At 51.7% G+C, this 20,155-nt stretch overlaps 1 protein-coding gene across 1 annotated transcript in view; it reads left to right on the forward strand.

The window, feature by feature from the left end:
* The window catches only part of LOC108548548 (LIM domain only protein 3), a 62,371-nt gene that overhangs the window by 22,126 nt on the left and 20,090 nt on the right, over positions 1-20,155 (forward strand). Inside the window, exons 2-4 of the mRNA XM_017901561.1 lie at positions 13,303-13,423; positions 13,491-13,628; positions 14,283-14,408. Coding sequence (XP_017757050.1) covers positions 13,341-13,423; positions 13,491-13,628; positions 14,283-14,408 — 347 coding nt within the window. The 5' untranslated portion in view covers positions 13,303-13,340. The remainder of the gene's footprint in view (positions 1-13,302; positions 13,424-13,490; positions 13,629-14,282; positions 14,409-20,155) is intronic.

Here is a 20,155-nt window from a genome sequence, read left to right on the forward strand (position 1 = left end):
TTATCATCGACTCTTTATATGCGGTTGCGCTCCATTTTCTGTCTGTTTGCTCCGTTAAACGGCGGCGCTGGGTTTGATTCAGTGAAACCATTAGCCGGATTTCGGTCGCCGGCCGCATTTTCCGTTCTCGCCTATCGCTCCGGTTATCTCTGCCGCATCATACGCGACTGACTACCCGCCATTATCGGTGTGGTCCGGCGCGAACGATAATACCCCGGGGCAACGGAAAAATATTCCCCTGGCTCGCGAGCCGATTTAGTATAAACAAAATCATCGAGCGGGTACGCGAGCCGCTTTGATTCTTGCCTGCTCGAGAGACGATCACACGCGACGCGTAACGCGTCGCGCGGCCACACGCGTAAACCCCTGCCGCACACGAACGAACGCTTAATTATTATTCGCTCGTATTGGCCCGCTGCGTTTCGTGTACCAACGATCGCATTCCTTTATCGACGAGATTTTAACGCGTACGCGGGCTACGCGCCGCGTTAATTCGATGCTTAAAATTCTAACCCCGTAATCCCTTTTAATTGCGCGATAACAGCGGTCGCGGCGCGTTAACGAACATCGCGATGGACGCGACGCTGGCCGGGGCATTCGTTTGAATTTAAATTATAGCGATCATATTTCTTGCTTCTACCGACGGGCTACGCTTCCGCTTACTCTCCGCCGATACCCCATGCCCCTGCCCGCACCCAGCGAACCTTCGATTTTTGCATCGGTGCCGCACACGATCGGCACCACGCCTGTGCATATGCGTTTCGCCGAAAAACCAGCTGTGCGTCGATGAACCGCCGCCATCTTGCCAAACCGCAGTGTCCCAAAGCGCTCGGTGAGCCGGAAACGACTGATAGCGATGCCACCGATCGCCGCCCGCGGTCGTTCGAGGATGGTTAACGCCGATATTATCCATTGTCCTACGAGTACGGTCGATAAGCGGCCCGATAATAGATTTTACGGGACGAATTCATGCTCCGTTTCCTCTGGCAATGGCGTCCTGCCACCGACAACGGGACCAATAAAACTCCTTGAAAGGCAGTTTATCGTTTTCGGTCCTCCGCCACTCTTTATATTTTTCTTCGTCCCGGTTCCCGGCCCGCGTGCACCGCTCGTATCGATGTTTCGACGAACGAGCGCGCGGAAAGGTCGTGGGATTCCGGTCACAGGCGAAAGTGGCCCTCGCAAAAGCTCGAAAAATCTCCGGGAAAATCGCGCGGACGCAGACGCGCGAGGTCGACAGGAAATACCGCGAGAGCCGCGCAAAGGGGATGAATAAGATTCACCCTGGCGCACTTTCGGGACGCGCAGTTCCGCGACGGCAGAGATTGCGGCCCGGGGGTTGCAAATGGGGGTGTCAACGGCATCAGGCCTGTATTGTGAAACGTCAATGCCACGGAAACTAACACCGTTCCCTTCGCTTCCACCCTCCTCCCCTTTGCCAGCCCAGCGAACCACACTATGGAACAAGATCTGTATTCCGTTGATGTTTGGTTCGATGCCATCTTACGCCTGTCCCGTTCGATTAACCGACATAGAATTCCGCATACCGGTCGATTGTTCCTCGCGCCTGATATTTCCCAACGTTTCCGAACGGACGTCGAACCGCGGCGCGGGAGGGAGGGGGGGGGGGACGAGTAGAAAAAAATCGAGAGATCGATTCGATTCGATTCGATCGCCGTTGTCGCGTCGAGTGTATTTCGCGTTTACGCTAATGGAAGAAGCGATCGCATCGTCTTGTGAAGCACCGATAAATTTGAAAATTGCCGATAACCGATAACTGGCTGTCAGAACAATCCACTTGTTTTGACACCTGTGTCACTTCCGGTTATTCAAAGCCCGCCGGCGTGTCGTCCAAAACGATGACAGCACCTTTGTCCGTCGCATTCGAGTGCCGAACCCGGGTACACAGTCGTCGACCATTATCGTCCCGATCATCTGATCAGTCTCTTTGAACCGTCCAAAGAAGACGGTTCGTTCGTTTCCTCGCACGTCTTAACCCGGAAACGTTCATTTCGCGCGAAAGATCCCAACATCCGAACATCCGAACGCGGCGTACTCGCCGTGGATAGAACGCGCGCGTATCAATTTTATCCGACGCTCGAATTTCATCGTTCGTTTTTGTTACGATAAATCGTTAAAATAACGCGTCACCGCGGTATCGGTGTTTGCGGTCGAGAGAAGAATAAAAACCGCCGTTATTGTTCGTGACGCGAACGCGATTCCCTCGAATCTTTGGTCGTTATAGGCCGGTCTTAATTAATGGCCGGTATTTCGGGCGACAATTGGCAGCTGAGCACGGCCGATCTTGCCAGGCGTCGGAAAGGGACGAGAGAGGAAAGAGCGAAGAACGAGCGATAAAGCGATAATGCGAGATAAATAGGAGAAATCTCGCCTGGTCCGCGTGACTGGTCGGGGGCAAAGAGTGCTCGAAACAGCGTAGCCAGGCTCGGAGGGTGCGGTTCTAAGAGGTGGGCAAGGGTTAAGGCTACCCCGCGTTTCCTACGACCATCTCCGCTCCGACTCCGAGTCCTTATTAATAAAGTCGGATTAGCATAACTGCTACTCGGATCCGTCGACCGAACTCCGCATAATTAAGCCTCGCCGATTGCTATCTTCGCCGGTGGAATTTCTGGCTACGAGATAAGCCGACGGATAGTCCGTGGTGGATGGTGAAACAGCGAGTTCCACGGATAAACGACGGCGAATTTTCGTTCGCCGTGTATCGTTGGATTTTCCGCAGACAGATTGTTCAAACGTGGATACCTATCGATTTAAACGTTTTAGATTCGCGGTAATGGACGAACGATAAAATTTTCAATTATTACGCCGCCACGTTCTACTTCATCCGCGGTGTAATTGGGGTTGCGATAATAACAGCGATGATATCGCGCAGAAATATTTGGAGAGTCGCGAGAGCGAGGGTGGAAGGGAGAGAGGATCAGAGAGTGACAGAGGGAGAGGAAGAGCGAACGAACCCTTTTCATATACACGCGTACAGCTTTCGCCCTGTACGCGAGAGTACACGTGGCTACCGATAACGAGTTCTGTCAGTGACTGCTGCCGCTGTCACGAGGATCGTCAACGAAGAAAGGGTGCACGTTTGCGTTTTGCAAAGCAAAAACTAGAGGCTACGTCACGACGGTATAACGGCTTATCGGTCGGTGCGGTACATTAAGCACGACCGTTTACTGGCGCTACCGCAAAACGGGGATGCTGTCGGTCATGCTGGCAGAAATGGCGAGGGGCGGGGACGAAGAAGGGTGTCGAGAGATTATCTTGTCGTATTCAATATTCCTATGGAACGTTCGGGATGATAAATCGTCCTTCTCGATAGGAAAGATGCGCCGGAACCACGTTCCAGGACCTTCGTCGACTCGCACCTCAGACCACACCAACCCCCTTAGCTTCGCTGTCATACGTCCGTTTGCTCCGTTCCGATTCAATGGCGGAGAGAGGGGTCTCGCGAAGGGATTTCGCTCCCGTCGAAGTGGCCAATAACGTCTTAACACCGTCGCTTCTCTTCTTCGTTCCGTTAACGCCTTGATATATCGGCAGATTACGCGATCCTGGGTATATCGGAATACTGGAAGTGTCGGGAGGAATCATCGGTTAGGAATTAAATTTGCGATTTATAGGGAGAAAAAGGGAGAAGCTCGAGGTCGAACAGGATTCCCGGTGAAATAGCTTTTTCACCCCGATGCGACGGTGTGTACGCGTTTCTCCTGCCCGGAGATCTCCGAGCGGTTGCGGGTCCAGGATGAATCGGTGGAAACCGCGGGATCGGCGAGGATGCGGGTGCGAATACGTCCACCAAGAAATCCCGCGGGTATCAGTATAATAAAACCATTAGAATGATCCTCGTACGTGCATTCAAACGGTATAAATATCCAGCGGAATCCCTCGCGCCGTTTCCAACTTCTGTGTAATGTTAAACTTGCGATAAATCCGAAGTACCAAGGCAGGGGCGAATCTCTTGTCCGTGACATTTCACGGCTACCGTATCATCTTCTCCGTTGACCACGGACAATATATACCCGGCTGGCATACGTGAAGCGTGTGGAACCCCTATGGCGCTGTCGCTCGTATTACGCGCGATATATTTTTTTCTCTCCCAGACCGGTGTACTTTCGAGGTTTCATTATTTTATGTGCATTCATCACGAAAACAATAACTCGGTTGACCTTTCTTTTTCCATTTGAATCAGGATTGGCGCCTGTTCGATCCGCGGCTACTCCTACCTCGATCCGTTTACCATTCACGCTTTTTCAAAAGTCATTCTCGTCACTGGAACCGGATATACGAGGCGTCGCGTTGTTGGTCACGTCCGCGCTGGTATTTCGTACACAACGACCAAGGAAAAGCCCGCGTCGGTGTTATCTTCGCGTGACGGTAGAACGCTGCGTTATAGCGCCGAGTAATTTGTTTATCATACTCCAGCATTTTTGTTCGTGCAATTACGTTATCAGCCCGGTATCCGACGAAGCCCGGTCATTAGAGTCCTAAGTAAAGGCTGACATAGCACTCCTGCTCGCTTGTGTAGACGCGTATATAATTATCGAAGCGTACACCGAGACGATGTCGGTGTCAGCAATGGTCATTTGCCGCTATCGGCTGGTTCACAGGCTATCCTAACTGCTCTGTCCTGTCTGATTATTCTCCGTACCCATTCTACTCCATAAAGCCTGTTAGAGAACCGTGCGTACATTATCAGCGGTAAATTAGCGATTTCGGAGTTAATTAACGCCACGATTCGTCCCCGTTCAGCGATACGATTTAAGAAGAACACCGATTGCACGAATTCGGCTGATCGATACGCGGGCGAGTTACGGTTACAGCTAATCTCGATTTCCTCCACTTTTCGTCGGCATATCGCGGATATTCGTAACTCGTTGGTTCGGCCGGAAGCGAAGCTTATCCCGGAAGATTAATCAGGCATCGAGCATGGTCAAGCATTTGGGCAGTAATTTCGCGCGATCGATCATTTGGTCGAAGAATCAACAAGTACCGTTTACACGCGACGAACGGCCAGCCTTCTTCGTGGCGAAGCCACTAGCACCCGGGGTGTGCGTTCCACCGTTCCGCCCCCAAACACCGACACTTCTCGCGAATATCGATATATCACGAGGCGCGGTGGTAGCCTGACGTTTCCTGTCATCGCTTTAACGGAGCACCACTCGGATTAAGTGTTCCCGCTCTCGCGAACGAGTTGTACTCTTCGACCGGTCAATAACGAAAGTACTTCGTAACGGGACTTTGCGTAAGGGATGGCTGACCGAGATCTCTTCGACGTCCCCTCACCCTCGGCTGATCGCTTTGTCTTCGACGTCGTTGTTTCCCAACCATCCAGACGTCGAAACTCCATTCTTTCCCTCTTGATCGACGCGGCTCGATATCTCGTCCCGGGGACCAAGTTTCTCCTCGAGAATATTCGATTAAAGTATATTCCGAGCGAGCACGAGGACGATTTATCGGTAATCCGTGGACATGGAGTTTGTAACCTCTTGGCTGGCCAGCGTAGCGTGAACGCGTCCGAGCTGACCGAGAACCGATACAAAGTTAGACGCAGGTCTAACGTTGAAGATACCGCATCCATCCGCGCAGAAGGGTGCAGCCAAGGAGGGTGTCTAGGTTATTTACCGACTAACTGCTAACGGCTAACCGTTCCTAGAGCGGTCCTAACTCACGCGCAACGACCGAGGATATGTCCCGAGTGTCCGGACCTTCGTCTTATTGCGGCGAGACCGTCTTGAATGAGTTATCCGGTCGAAAGCGACGCTGGCTAGAGTTAATCATACCCCCTGGACTCAGCCTGGATTCAACGAATATTCATGGCGAGCTGGCGTTTAAGTCCGAGCTGGTACCGCGCCGTTTCGACGTCGCGAGTTAAGCGTCATCCTCTTCGCGCGAAACAACGACGAGCTGCAACGACCACGGCAGGGGGTGGGAAACGATTAATAAACATTCTTCGTCTAGAGAACCCGTGTTCCTTTCTCTCCGGCCACGGTACCGTTTGCGTTTGATTCACGCGGGCTCGTAGGAATGCTAATTAAATCGTTGCTGAAATTTCTCCGGAAACTTTCGACGAATTTCGCCGCGCTGTAGAGGCAGCTAGCGAAACTGTCAAAATGCTAATTTGCAAGTTGATCGTCGGGATACGTTCAGAGGGAACGGTCGAACGAGATTCGTCATGGCGGCTCGCCTGCTGGCGCGCAGAGAGCGACGGAAGGACGAAAGCACGAGGCGAAAAGGCGAAGAAGCTGCGGGCGGAGAGTCGGACAGCGACGAATCGGCGGGAAGGGGTAGAAGAGGGTAGCGTGGCTCGCTTCAACTGGCGTTATCTTGCAGCGAAACATTAATAATAAAAGTTTTCGCTCATTGTCTCGCGGCGTCGCGCTAAACGGCAAACGAACGATCGCGAAGGGGCGGCGGGGCAGAAGGGGTGGAAGAGAGGAGGAAGAGCGCGAGCACGGTAGCACGAGACGCGGTTATACAACTGGTGAACGCGTTTTGTCTTTGTCATGAATGCTCCCTTATCTTTCGCGAGTCCATCACCGGAGACCGGTTTTGTCCTGACTGGGCTCTGGCGTAGGACTGTCTGCGAATTGTAAGGAGACAGGAAGCTGGACAGCGAGCAACGTCTGGACGCTCAGTTGGGAAATATTTCGAAACGTCGATCAGCCGCGAAACAAGGGTCGTGAGTTATGCGATGGGGCTTCGGTCTACGACAAGTATCGCGCATCTCGCTCTCCGTGCCTTTTCATTCGGCACGCTCTCGGAGAGTCGATCTAACCGCTCGCGATACGCCACACGAGTCGTTCTCTGCTTGTTCCGACGGATTACCAGCTTTTTCTCTTCCACGCGAGGATCCCGCTCCGTCTTCTTCACCCTCGAATCCTGCGAGTCTTCCAAGGACACGCATCGATCGTATTTTTTAGCTGGTTGCCCGTGTAAAGTATAGGGTATTGTACCGTGGCGTTAGACCATGCGAATCGATGGCCCTCGATCACCGGCTACATCTCTCGGCTGACCACAGTTCCCCGGCTCGTACTCGCTTTCGGTAAAGGGATACGATGTAAATCAGTCTAACGCCCGGCCGCATGCACTGACCGCACATTAAGTAGCCTTGACCACTCGAGATGGAAGCAAGGTAATCTCACAGTCGGACTGCGCGCGGGTCTTCGCTCGGCAAGGGAGCCACGCTATTCGATCGAGTTGCCAACGAGGACGCGACAAATCGGTTCGCTTCGCACGATCGTTTCCACGCGATTACGCGATCGAGACAAGGCTAAAAGTCACGACAGCGTTCGACGATCGCAAATGAATTCGGCTGTGGAATCATCGATCGATTGCGAACCACGATTTTGGGATTTACCGACGATTCCTGGACTCGGGGATGGCCTGTTTGCCGGTCGTGCAAGCCGTGTGACCGAGTTAAATATCTACCCCCGCCGCGTCCGCTGTTCACGACGATCGAAACACAAAATAAGCCACGAAATCCGATTGGTCGGGCAAGATTATCTTTGGAACGGGCCGTGCTCGTTCCTCCCGTGTCAATGTCTCGGGCGAGAATTGCCGAGCACGTATGTGGAAGGAGGACACCGATCGATCGTTAAGTTCGTGCCCGGCTGCCGGGGACACTTACAAATTAGCCAATCAAGTTCTAATCCCAGCACGATTTACCCCAATCAGCCCGCATCCCGCCGCAAATACTTTAATCCGTCCATTAATCCTGCAAGATAAAAGTTTCCGAAGTAGTTACGGCCCCTTTGTCGTCGGCATCGGCAACGTATCGGCTCGCGACCGTTCGCTCCACCGTACAACGATAAGGACCGTTTCGATCGGCTCCTATCTGCGTAATTAGCGTTCGCTGAACGCCCATCAATCGCTGACCACACCGATCGTTGTTTCGGTCGTGGTTCAGCCAGGGGGGAAACCGGAGGCGTCTCGTCGCAATTTCTTTCCTAAAAAAATATCGCCGACAGTCACGAAACGAAAACGGAAAATTTGTTCGATCGGGAAATCGAGGAAAGACGAACGATTTCGACTAGGACGCGATGCGACGCGACGGTCGGCTTTAACGGGGCAAAGGAAAGACAGGGGAAAGAATTCACTCGGAGGCCCGATGACGAGGATTTTCTCCGTTTGACTGAAATACGTATCCGCGCGGCATAATCCCGATGTATTTAAGCGGACGGGGCGGAATTGAAATCCAAAAAAAAGGAAGGAAGGATCGGTGGGATCCGCGAGGGTGGTCGGGGAGGTGTGAGCGTCGCTTAAATTTATGCTCGGCATCCTAGCGGTCGTCCCCGGGCAATTTTTTTTTCAACTTCAACCTCGGGCGATTCTCTGCCCTCTCCCGGCCAACACCGCGCCCCGCCCCCGCCCTTTGCACCCAGCGGGCGCTCCTCTCGCGCGTTGACTCTCACTACCCCCCTCTCTCTCTCTCTCTCTCTCCGCCGGTGGCCATATACAGAACGCTGGACAAACAACAATAAATACATTTTCCCAAGCGGGGTGGCAAACCCGGTGAGGGGTGGAACTTCCATGCGAGCACGTACGGGCATAGCTTAGCGTAATCTGACTGCACACCACCCCATTTCAGCCACCAACCCTCCGCGTCACGACGTACGCAAACCCCGTTACCCCTGCCCCCTATGCTCCAGAAGACTGCGGCCACCCTCTCGTGCCGGAGGAGAGGAACCACCGGTGCAGGGGAGGCGAGAGATGGAGAGATAGCGGCAGAGATAGCGGGACAGAGAGCCGGTGGTAAAAAGGGGTTAGGAAAAAAAGCGGAAGAAGAACAAGGAAGAATACGGCAGCGGCGGAAGGAAAGGAAGAAAGACCGAGCAACGAGAACGCGAAGCGACGGGGAAGGAGGAGGTGGATGGCATTGCCACCTGACGAAAGAATGCCGCGACCTGACTAGAATTTCATTAACCGCGGTCTGGCCAGAAGGGGACGGGAAATATGAAGAGAAAAAGAGTGGAGACGCGGCGAGCGCGTTTATCGGCGCGAAAGAACTTGTTAAACAGACCGTTTGTCCGTTCCGTCGTTTCCGTTGTCCTTAAACGGCCCTTGGGCAAAAAATTATCCGGAAGGATGACTGCCTGGAGACTGCCCACTGTTTCTCGCCGTGCTCGAAACCCTGTCGTCGCCGACGTCGATTTTGCCGGTAAACCGGGTCCGTCCCGGCGTCCATCTTGGATCACCGGTTACGAGAGTGCGACAGTTAGTCGGTTCTTTTGTCTCGTTTCATTAAATCCCGGATAGTTTGGACGATCTTGCGCCAGCGTGGGGTGTTTTTCGTCGGTCGTTGGAAACAGAGGAAAAGTTCAAGCGGCGTTCTCAGCGCCGCTGTGTTTTCGGTCGACACCGACCGTTCGGAATGCTAATGCGTGATTACGCCGCGGCCACGGTCGTAATACGTGGACTTTTTGTGCGACTCACGTGTGCCACGGCCCGCTTAAAACATCCCTTAAATTACCCCCATTAGCAAGGGCTGAATGCCGGGTAAACGAGGATTTCACTGGCGCTGTTACGCGAGATTTATTCCGTAGGAAATATTCCTTTGGCCCGTTAAATTACATCGTTACGGACCGCTCCTCCCTTCCTGGCCACCAGCATGCGAGTTGACCTAAACGCGCGTGTAAGCCGATTTGCCGACGGTATCGTGCAAAAGTTAAAAGCTCGCGCAGCCACGCAACGGTCGAATTAAAATTGTTCCATTCGCTCAAAGGCGTAGACTCGGATCATCGCGCGAGTCTTCCGCCGGAAGAAAAATACGCGACAAATCTGAATCGTAAGATTCGAGAGTGCAGGTTTCCGGGCCAGGGCCGTCTCGAGGCTCGCGAGCCCGTGTCTTTATCAGAGGGACTCCTTTAATTTCTCGGAAACGAGTAACGGTGCCCGGTGTCCGTTAAACGGGCGGAGCAAGGGGAACATTCGGGACGATTTACAGAATTTAAACAGTCTCCAGGGATAAGGCGGTAGCGTGGCAGGTCGGATTAGCAGGCTGCCGCCGTCGAAATAATTCCCCCTCTTGCCTTCGCCTGGCCACCCCCTTCAACCTCCGGGGGTGGTTACGTCCTTCCTGCGGGATAAAACAAAACAGCCAGCGGAGTATATTAATGCTCGGCTTAATGTGGCCCGCCTAATTAATGGACCGACTCACCGGATGCCCGTGCTCTCGTCCTAAAAGTAAAAGATAACGCTTCCGCGGGAGCATTATTAAAGACAAAAGCGTTCGTGCCGGGCGAAAGCCGCTTGGAAATTTTTCAAACGAGTCCGTGCACTCAGGTAGACGGCACCCTGCATCGTCCAAAAGGCGTCTCGCGTGAGAACATCCTGCGGTTCGGGTGGTATATATCGCGGTGTTTACGCGCGCGTGAAGGAAGCGCGGAAAATTTTGTTTTTCCGCTCAAGAGATCCCAGGGGTGGTGCTCTGGGAGTGTCACGGATGCTGCGAGGGCGGAGCCTTGAGAACTGCATCGAGACTGCCCAGTTACGTCGATAAATAGAGAGACCTCCTTTCCACGGCTTTCGTTTCGCGGAAAATCTTTCGCGTGTCTTCCTCTCGCGCACTCTCTCTTCACCTCTCTCTCCCTCTCTCTCTCTCTCTCTCTCTCTCTCTCTCTCTTTCTGGTTCTCTTTTCGCGATCATCGTCTCGCGTCGTGGTTCTCGTTTCGCTGCGTAATGTTTAACGCGACGTCACGCTACGTCGTCGTGTACGCATAAGACGCGAATAAAATTCGTTGCATACGCAGACAATCGCGCCGAAGAGGCGAAATAAATGCTAATAACGATACGAACGGTAGCTGAAAGTCATTGGACAAAGGCAGAAAAAGCGAACGCTCGAGCGGTAAACACAGATTACACGGAAGTAATTTAATTACATTCAGGAAGATGGTTAACCAAGAAGATCTGCCAATTGGAGGACATGTTGGCGGTTGTCGAACATGTACGAGATAATCGAATTATCGTCGCTTTGAGGAGCAGCGTCCGTGGATGATCTGATCACGTACCTGATGAACAGATCGCCAGCGATGCGAGCCGCTTTCGAAGGGAAAGCTCTCGTTATGGACCCTTCACGGTTACGTTCCAACGAACCGTTACCACTGTGCTCCGTTGGCTTGCCGACGATAGTAACTTCTACCGAGTAATTAAAGCCACGCGAAGCACGAAAAGGCAGCGGCGCGATATTGGTGAATAACTGACGTTAATGTTACAAGCGCGATCGCGACCGCATCCGCGATAAAGTTGCATCTAAATTGCTAATTAAATGCCGCTACGCTTTCGGGGCACGCGTTTATCTATCGCGGTGCTTAGCGCGGCGCGCAGTTTCTTTGCCGGCGGACAAGCGTTTCGGACGCGTCGCGACGACCACGGCACGCAACGAAAATTGCGGAACAAAGTGGAAATTGACCGACCACATAGAGTCGGCAAAGGTTTTCGAGGTCGTCGCTGGTATTCAGGTTGGCCCCCGCAGGAATTTCCGCGGTCGAATTCCTCTATGCCTAGCCGGCAAATACTTTTGTAGAATAAACGTTCGAGGTCTCGAGTCTCAAAGGAAACGACGGCTCTCGTCGCCGAAATCCGCAGACCGTGCTCGCGTTTCCGTCATTTGCCTAAAGAAACGTGCCTGTTCCCTCGGATACGAAATCCGGAAGGAAATCGGTCGTTGGAATTATAAACGCGCGAAGGATTCGCACGCGTGACGCTCGATACGCGTGCACGGGGAACGAACGTGCTCGGCACTCTCGTACTTTTCCGCCGGCATATTAACGATGACTTTAATCAACCCGTAATAACAATAAAATATATTAACGTCCGATATAAATTCAACGTGGATAGCATTCGATCGCTTGCCGATTATTATGTGGGCAACTTTGCGCGCATTCGAATTTAATAGTTTGCATAATTTACCTGGCTAGTTAGTTATTCCATTAATCACTACACTTATAGGAGTATAAGGTTACGCATAATAATTGTACCATTATTTAGATCATATTCGATGTATCGATAACTGAACCGACACGCAACGAATTCGACGTGATTAATTAACTCGGCCCCGATGTAGCCAACGTGTTTGAGATTTCGACTGGTCCGGAACGGTAGCGGAAAACCAGAAGACGAGACGAGCGTTTCGCTTCGCGTTGCTCGCGCGAGTAATATCTCGACTATGACGCGCGGCGGAAAAAAATGGCAGAGCAAAGTGCGGCCGGCCGGTGGGTTGTAGAAAGATCGAGGGGGTAATATCGTTCTAAACGCATGAGTTTCAAATATTTCAGTCTTTATTAATTAACGTATCAAAGGCACGGTATTAATATTTGCTTCGGAGTCTCAACCGCATAGAAGATATTAACGTCCCTGTAATATTGTGTCCAGGCTAGAGGGAGAGGACATATTGAAACCGCACAAACTTTGCTCATAGCATCCACGGGGTACTCGTAAATATACAGGGTGGCTGAGATCGAACGTTCCCGTGGACGTAGACGGAATTTAACTTTCTAATCGACGCAGGATATAGGAAAAACCGGGGATAGAGTACTGAAAGAAAAAGGAAAAATGGCGTCTACGTGAAATACGTGGAATACCGCGGTGCGGGATGCACCGATCGAACGTATTTGCACCCTTTATCTGCGACTTACTGTCCGGAAAACCGGCAATATTTTCGCGTTTCAATAACCGTGAACGGCCGACGAAATAAAATAGAACGGGAGAAGGCGAACGGTGGGGATTAAATAAACGTTAAACCCCGAAATTTCGTTTAAACGGCACACAGGGGTGGATTATACATACGTCTTCGGGCGAAAACAATTAATGTTTATCGGGAAGCTGCGTGCAGCCGTTACCCGACAAGCCGGTGTGGTTGTTTCAGAAGCGGTGCCGCTTAAACGCGCAATAAGTGGAGAGAAGAGAGGGTCAAACTAATTCGATTCTAAACTCTGACCGCATCGCGCGAGAAAGAGGCGAGCAGGGGCGGCCAGAGAAGGACCGGCCCCGGCGCCACCACCCGATGGACACAGATGGCACTAAACGCGCCCGTTAAATTCTCAACCTGTAACTCTAATTGCTCATAGACGGGCCGACGTCCTAGTGCCAGATGCCGTTGAAACTTGTTAAAAGCACGCAAACGCGATTACTCATTCGACTCGGCTCGGCGATGATTTACCGCCTTGGCTAATCGACTGCCGATAGAGGCTGAAATTAATTGATCGATTACGCGCGTACGGTAATCGTCGTCCGCGTTAGTTTTCTCGTTCCAAGACTCGGTGATCGATCGAGCTTCTGCTGTGTTGCAGGGAACAGCAGTGACATCGAAAAAACGAATAGAGCAAGGATGGACGTGAGCAAGAGCGAGCCGAGCAAGAACGGGGCAGTGCAAAGGGAATGCGGAGGATGCGGAGAGGTGATCACGGAGAGGTAAATTTTTCTCTTGATTTTTCGAGAATCCGGAGAACTCGGCAAGACTGGCTTTTACCAATTTCAGGTTCCTTTTGAAGGTGTTGGACATGTTCTGGCACGAAGACTGCTTGAAGTGCAGCAGCTGCCACTGCAGACTCGTGGAGGCCGGCCCGTCGCTCTTTATAAAATCCAATCTCATACTGTGCAAGAAGGACTATTTAAAGTAAGCTTCGTCACGCTCTGCCACCTACTTCCCTTTCCCGTTCAACGTATCGGCGAATATATCGGCGAAGGAATCGCAATCCCGTAATATTATAATTCTATTCCGCTCTCGGGCACGTTAACGTTTCGTATTTCATTGTGCCGTGCTGTGCACGGGGACGTCAATAAAGGGCAAAGGGGAAAAGGAGACGTTGAGCACACGTACGGACAGACCTCGACGTGGCGAACGGAAGCAACAAATCGAATTTTACAGATGAGTTTCCCTTATTGAATACATCCACGTCCCATATAAACAGGCGAGGGCAAATAAACCGTGTTGAGATTACAAAGTCCCGAGGGAACACGCGCAGGTGGCGCGTCTGCAAAGAGCGCTCGCTATCGAACCTCCGTGGCCTTTATTAATGGCCCAATATTTGAAGATGGCATATTCGTGGTGGTCGTAAGCTTATTGCTTCTCGTTCTACGCCAACTAAAAGTCTCCCGCCCGGATGATGCCATCGGCGGCCGTGGTAATGTTTTCGCGAGTCGAACCGCGCGATATCGTCGGAGAGGAAAAGGGAAATATTATTGTCGTTGGAGAACGTTCGACTCGGAACGTTCAGTTCCTTCTCAGGATAAGATTAGTAAACACGCCTCTGTTTCCAAATCTGCGCAGGCTGTTCGGACACACGGGACACTGCGCGGCCTGTAACAAAACTATTCCGGCATTCGAGATGGTGATGCGGGCGAGGACGAACGTCTACCACTTGGAGTGTTTCGCGTGTCAGCAATGTAATTACAGGTAAGCGAGTAATTTGATAATCCGCAATCGAGATACACGAATGTGCGAGGATACAACGCGGCAGGCTTGGAATCGAACCCCTGCGGGGACTGCAATTGAAATAGTAATTCGATTACCGGGAATCTGGAAAGAAAGGATCGTCGGAGTTTGAAAAGCGACTGGAGTTAGGGTACGGCGAGAATACCGGTTTAGTTCTAGGCGCGCTAGCGATATTATGTTATTAAATATAACGAGAGGCTGTGATTAAACATTCACACCCGAGGGTGGCGGGAAAGTCACTGGTTTCTGCGAAGTATTCGTCGTGGCAGCTCATCCGTATAACAATTTAATTCGAGCCAACCCGGCCGTGTGCCTGGGGGCTTGGCTAAACTTCTGCAGCACTTCGCAACACTTCGCTTACTTATTCACAACAACCAAGTTAAGCTCGAAGCTCGTTCGAGTCTGTGTTTAAGTCGAAACACCTCCGTGAATCCGGCGGATGAAGATAATCGGCGCAAGAATCGAGAAGCCGTGAGTAAGCGACGTCGCCGGACTGAGCAATAAAGACGGATTAATTACACCCACCCTGTTCCCTTATTTCCCGTTATCCCGTTCCGCGTGAAAAATATTTATCGTCGATCGTTGGAACGAGTGGTCCGATTAAAAATTACGTGTCTCGACTATAACGATTCCCGCCGGGAAACAGCTGTACCTGCGCGTAGCTGTTCGATGAAAACTGAAATTTCTGAAAAATGGATTCGTTATATCACGGTAACGAAGAAGTCGGGTGAAATTTCCGCCCTCTGACGGGTATAATTGACGCGAGGACGGCACGGTGGGGTGTTGAGACATCCAGCAAGAGAGGAGATCCGAGTGGAAAGTCGAGAGTTGCGAACTATGCGAGCGACGTGTAGGTGCCTGGAGGTGTACGTCAGATGCAAATCACGCTGACTAATTTCCCGGAAAACTAACGAATCCCGAGGGCGCGCGCGTGCTCGCGCGCCAAATATCCGCCGTTCGCGAGAGACGTTCGTGCGTAACCGCGTTCCGATAATCCGAAATTAGCAAATTAATTAATTTTCCTGCTGGAATTATTCCTGGAATATTCGACGGCGAACGCTATGCCCGAAATTAACGAGCGCGCATCGATCGCGCGAAAGCTTCGAAAGTAATACGAGGGTGATTCGGCTGGTACTTGTTTGGCCAGCTCGAGCTTCCGAGGGGTTTCACGCGGCATTTCGCCCGGCTAATGTCAGACCGCGACATTTCTCTGACCTTTCCCCCCCCCCCTCCCCCTCCGCGAGCGCTGCTTCCGTCTTGTATTAACGGGGTTCTGTTTGACCGATATCAGCGTGCCGTGCGTCTGGCAACGGATACAAACGAGGTACACGTGAGCAGAGAAAGTTGGCGAGATCGTCGTCGGGATTAATCGAGCGGTCGTTGCTGCTTCAACGAGTTACATGTTCTCTGCTGAATTTAAAATATAATCCACCATTAAAAATAGAATTTTTTTACCGTGTAAGCGACCCCTATCGCGACCGCGGGCCGGGAATAAAAATGAAAGGAAGAAAAAAGAACGGCAGGCATGAAGCCACCGCATGAGCAAAGGTTAGCAGCTCGGCGTGCTCCTACGGCAGCACGTGACTATCGAGCGAAGCCGATTACTGCTTAAAGATATGTCGAAAGTATACTTTCTTTCGTGGTCGAAGGTAACGTGCAACCCTTAAGGCGAACCATTGGTTAGGGGTCGAAGCGGTTGACCGTAGGTAAAGCGGAAACGGATGTGGCCGTTGGGTCACGCGATCTCCACGAGCCGAGCATAAAACACCTGAGTTGTTTAATCATACGCTCCTAAGCTGAGTCGTACATCGTAAACTCGCGAGGGTAGGTATCCTTCTCCTTTCCTCTCTCTCTCGATAGCTCTCTTACACCTACTCGTTTCCCTTCACCGAGATGTACAGTCGGATAACGCTACTCCGTTTATCCATTAACAGGTATGTTCCGTCGAGTTTACCGTGCCAATAAAAGTAACCGATATAATTGTCGGGAAATGCAGGTTTACCCGATGAAACGACTCGATCGTCTTTTTTGTTCCTCTCACTCGACGAGAATACACGTAGAATCTGTCGCTGTATCTTAGTTTCGATTCGTCGAAGAATAAACGTTCCCTTGCTATCGATGCAAACGGACGTAGTACACAGGTACATAGAGAAATAAGTGGCAATTGAACCGGCTTAAACGTCTCGAGCTTTTTCGGCCGACGGTGATGCAACCGACGAAACTTGGAACTCGTCTTTTGTCTACGGAAGCACAACGGGTATTGTCGAGCGACTGTACGGCACCTCCCTCGCAGGGCTATAGTCCATTGTTCGTGCTTATATTGTATTTAGGCATTACGAGTCAGGCTGGTATAATTGTTATTGTTCCGGGGCGCTTATCGAACACGCTGCTCTGCTGCATTCCCACGCGAGTCATCGCCTGGCCTCGTAATTACTCGAAAATCATTAAACTTCCACGGGCGCGTACGAAACGCGCGGCAAGTCACGACGGCGGCCGCCATTAATAGAAACGTTTCCGGCTAATCTCGCGCGCGGCGGTGTACGATGGGATACGGTGTAGCAAGAAATAAACGATAGCGAACGATATATCATACTCGCTCGTTACGACTGTATTTCCGGCAAACGAGAGTCCCCTTATCACGGCCATGTGTGCGTGTGCACGCGCGAAGACGGGCAAGCCTTTCGATGTTCCAGCGAGGAGACGGCCGCGAAGCCGCACAATGCAAACTTAACTTTCGCGTTACGAATTCACGCTCTTTAGGAGGGTTGCAAAGAGAGGCGTAGGTCGGCGGGTAGGTAGGTGGTCGGGTAGAGGAAGGTCGTGCAGAGTGGGAAGAGGCAAGTCGCGTAGAAGGGAGCGGCCATTTTGTTTCCGGTGTCCCGGGAGCACTTCCGGTCACCGTCACGCAGTTCTGCGTCGCGAAGTGCCCTCGAGCTCCTGAGATCTCCTTTCACGATTATATTCAAATTAAATGCGGGAGTCTGACCGGTAATATACTGCCGCCAATTTAGCTACAACCCCCCGGAGGGTGGTTCGCCTTACCTCGTTCGCCGGCCATCCGACTTTAGTGGCCTGGAAGAATCCCGTGTACCGTCGTCTCTATCTATTGCACGTTAATCGCCCGTGCCAAAAACCTAACCGACGGCAATGGGGAGGATAAACTTTCCGGATCGACCCTCCAGCGTCCATCCATCCGGGCGACGCCAGCGGTGCCGTAAAATCTCGTAGATCGGAACGGACAACCGTAATCGTACACCAAAGGCATCGATCAGAGGTGAAATTTCGATAACGGGGAAAAACAACACCGGTTGGACTTTTGTGATCGCCAATAAATGCGCGTCAGACAAGGAATTCGCTTCCGGTTTTCGATGCAAAGCTTGCCACGTATCGCGTTCAAGCGCCGCTGCATCCGAACAGTGGGGTTTCAGTTGCACCATTTTCAATGGTGATAATCCGACGTACCGAGGGCCTCGTTGCACGAACCGAACCAGCTTTGTCACCGGATAACCTAGACTCGCATTGCCAGCTCCGGTAGCGGCAGCGATAGACCCCTCTCTCCTCTTCCTCCACTTCCTCCTCTTCCTCCTCTTCCTCCTCCAGCTCCACCACCTACTCTTCCTCCTCCTCCTCCTCCTCCTCCTCCTGTTCCACCCCCTTTTGCCAACCCCTTTCATCCCCTTCGCCGAAACTACCTTCGAAAGCGACTGCCTGTGCGTAGTTGAACGCTACGGACGCGCAATACTCTCCCTTCTCTTGCTCTCTCTCTCTCTCCGCTGCGCACGATACACAAACTCGTGGTAATAGACGTTCCAGCGCGATTATAAATGAAACGCGTGACACGCGGGATCGAATTACTTCAACGATCAACGGATTCTCTGGCAGAACGATGGTTGCGCGCCGTGGGAAATCGAGAGCTGCGCGCTTCCGGCGTAACGAGCTGGTATTTGTTCCCGGTGCCATCGAAACGCCTATCATTATTCATGCGTTTCGCTGTTTCGCGTAACCAAAGAATCGTAAAAACCCGGGTTGAAGGAGATTTTCCTGTCACTTAGGGGTACACCGAATCGTCCGAGGTAACGATGCTTTTTTTCCCCCCTTTTTTTCCTTTGAAACGTTGCTTCCTGTTTGTCCGCGGCGTTAAACGGATGATATGCTCGGTGGCTGATAGACGACACTGCGATACAGGCGATCCTCCGTCATGACAATTTTACGGTTACACGTGTAACCCTTGTGTTACATCGACGCCACCGCGACGGAGCACGCGTACACTCAGGCTATGCACGGTAATCCGAGCCAAAAACTCTCCGAGTTTAATTGAACGCGATAACCGATACAAATTGAACATTGCGGTCGAATGGCAACAGGTTCGGTAAAGGGAGCGTAGCTAGACCAAAGATACCAAATAAAAGGTTATGATGATCCGGCCAAACGAAGGAAAAAAAAAAAAACACGTTCGTGGGTGATAGTTTTACGTTATTCGAGCTTAAAGCGAAAACGAAAATGGGAACGGTCGGGATCGATAAAATCGATAGCGAGTATCGAGTCGAGAGCCTCGAAAGACCATTCTGGAAAGCGATTTAGCGTCGCGTAGATTCGCGAGCTCCTCGGCGATGGATATTTCCGTTTCCGGCGAATCTCTGCGCGGCTTTTTTCTTTTAAATCCGTGAAATTGAACTGGATCGAAGCCTCGATGTCCGGGAATCTTTATACGAAACGTTAATCGATCGCGCAGTCCGTGAACGTGGCACATTTCACGCAGCCGGCACGGATTGTTCGCCGGCGGTGCTTTTGGCGCTGACAATACCGCAATGCACAGGTTGGCCTAATAAAACTATGATCGCCGGATAAAACAGTGCAGTGCATGCTGGTAATTAGCGGTATACATAAATCATTGGCAACGTAGCACGTAAATGCATACACACACGCCAACGTGTACTCGCGCCCACACCGTCACCCATTACAAACCCCCGTGCCCTGCTTCAACCCCCGACAGTCGGGCAAACGAGAGGTCCGTGTGTATGTATAATGGGCTACGCAACGTTGCAAACTTGGCCCGTGTATGCGACGCCGCGCTCGAATCTTTGCTTTCGTTGGATCAACCGCGAATTCGACGCAAAAATGAACGACGCGTTCGTACCTCCGCGAATAAACAGAGGATCGGATTAAATCTCGCGAATGAAGGTTATACGCGAGAATAGGCCCCACGATGATCGGTCCCACGGAGAAATAAAGTGGCGAGCTTTCAAACGAAATTCGAACGATTATATTTACTCGGTCGAAGAGGATAAGGAGGACGAAAAAGACGCATTATCGGCAAGGGGAGGTAAAGGAGAGATATTCCTCTTAACGTCATAATTAATTCGCAGTTGCCAGCGACGCTTATGCGCCGGTACCGGTGTCTAGACGTAAGCCTCGGATTTTTGAAGCGCTCTCATGCAAAGTGATGACTTAATCTCCGGTTTAGGGGCCTTGTTAGAAAATGGACGTAGCTAAGCCTCGCATGGCTTAAACGGGGCATTAAACTCTTCTCGTATAAGGCATACACGTGCCCTATATCACTCTGACAAGTTGCGATTAGTTCGCCCCGAGTAATGTCAGCTTACCGCCTTAACGACGCCTCGCGCTTTCTGCCTATTTTAATATTTCATCGCGTGCATCGTCGCGTGACCGATTTCTCCGTGATTTCGTCCGGGAACGGGCGAAGTATC

Source organism: Eufriesea mexicana, unplaced genomic scaffold (assembly GCF_001483705.2).
Source record: "Eufriesea mexicana isolate 0111107269 unplaced genomic scaffold, ASM148370v2 scaffold1647, whole genome shotgun sequence".
Classification (NCBI taxonomy): Eukaryota; Metazoa; Arthropoda; class Insecta; order Hymenoptera; family Apidae; genus Eufriesea; species Eufriesea mexicana.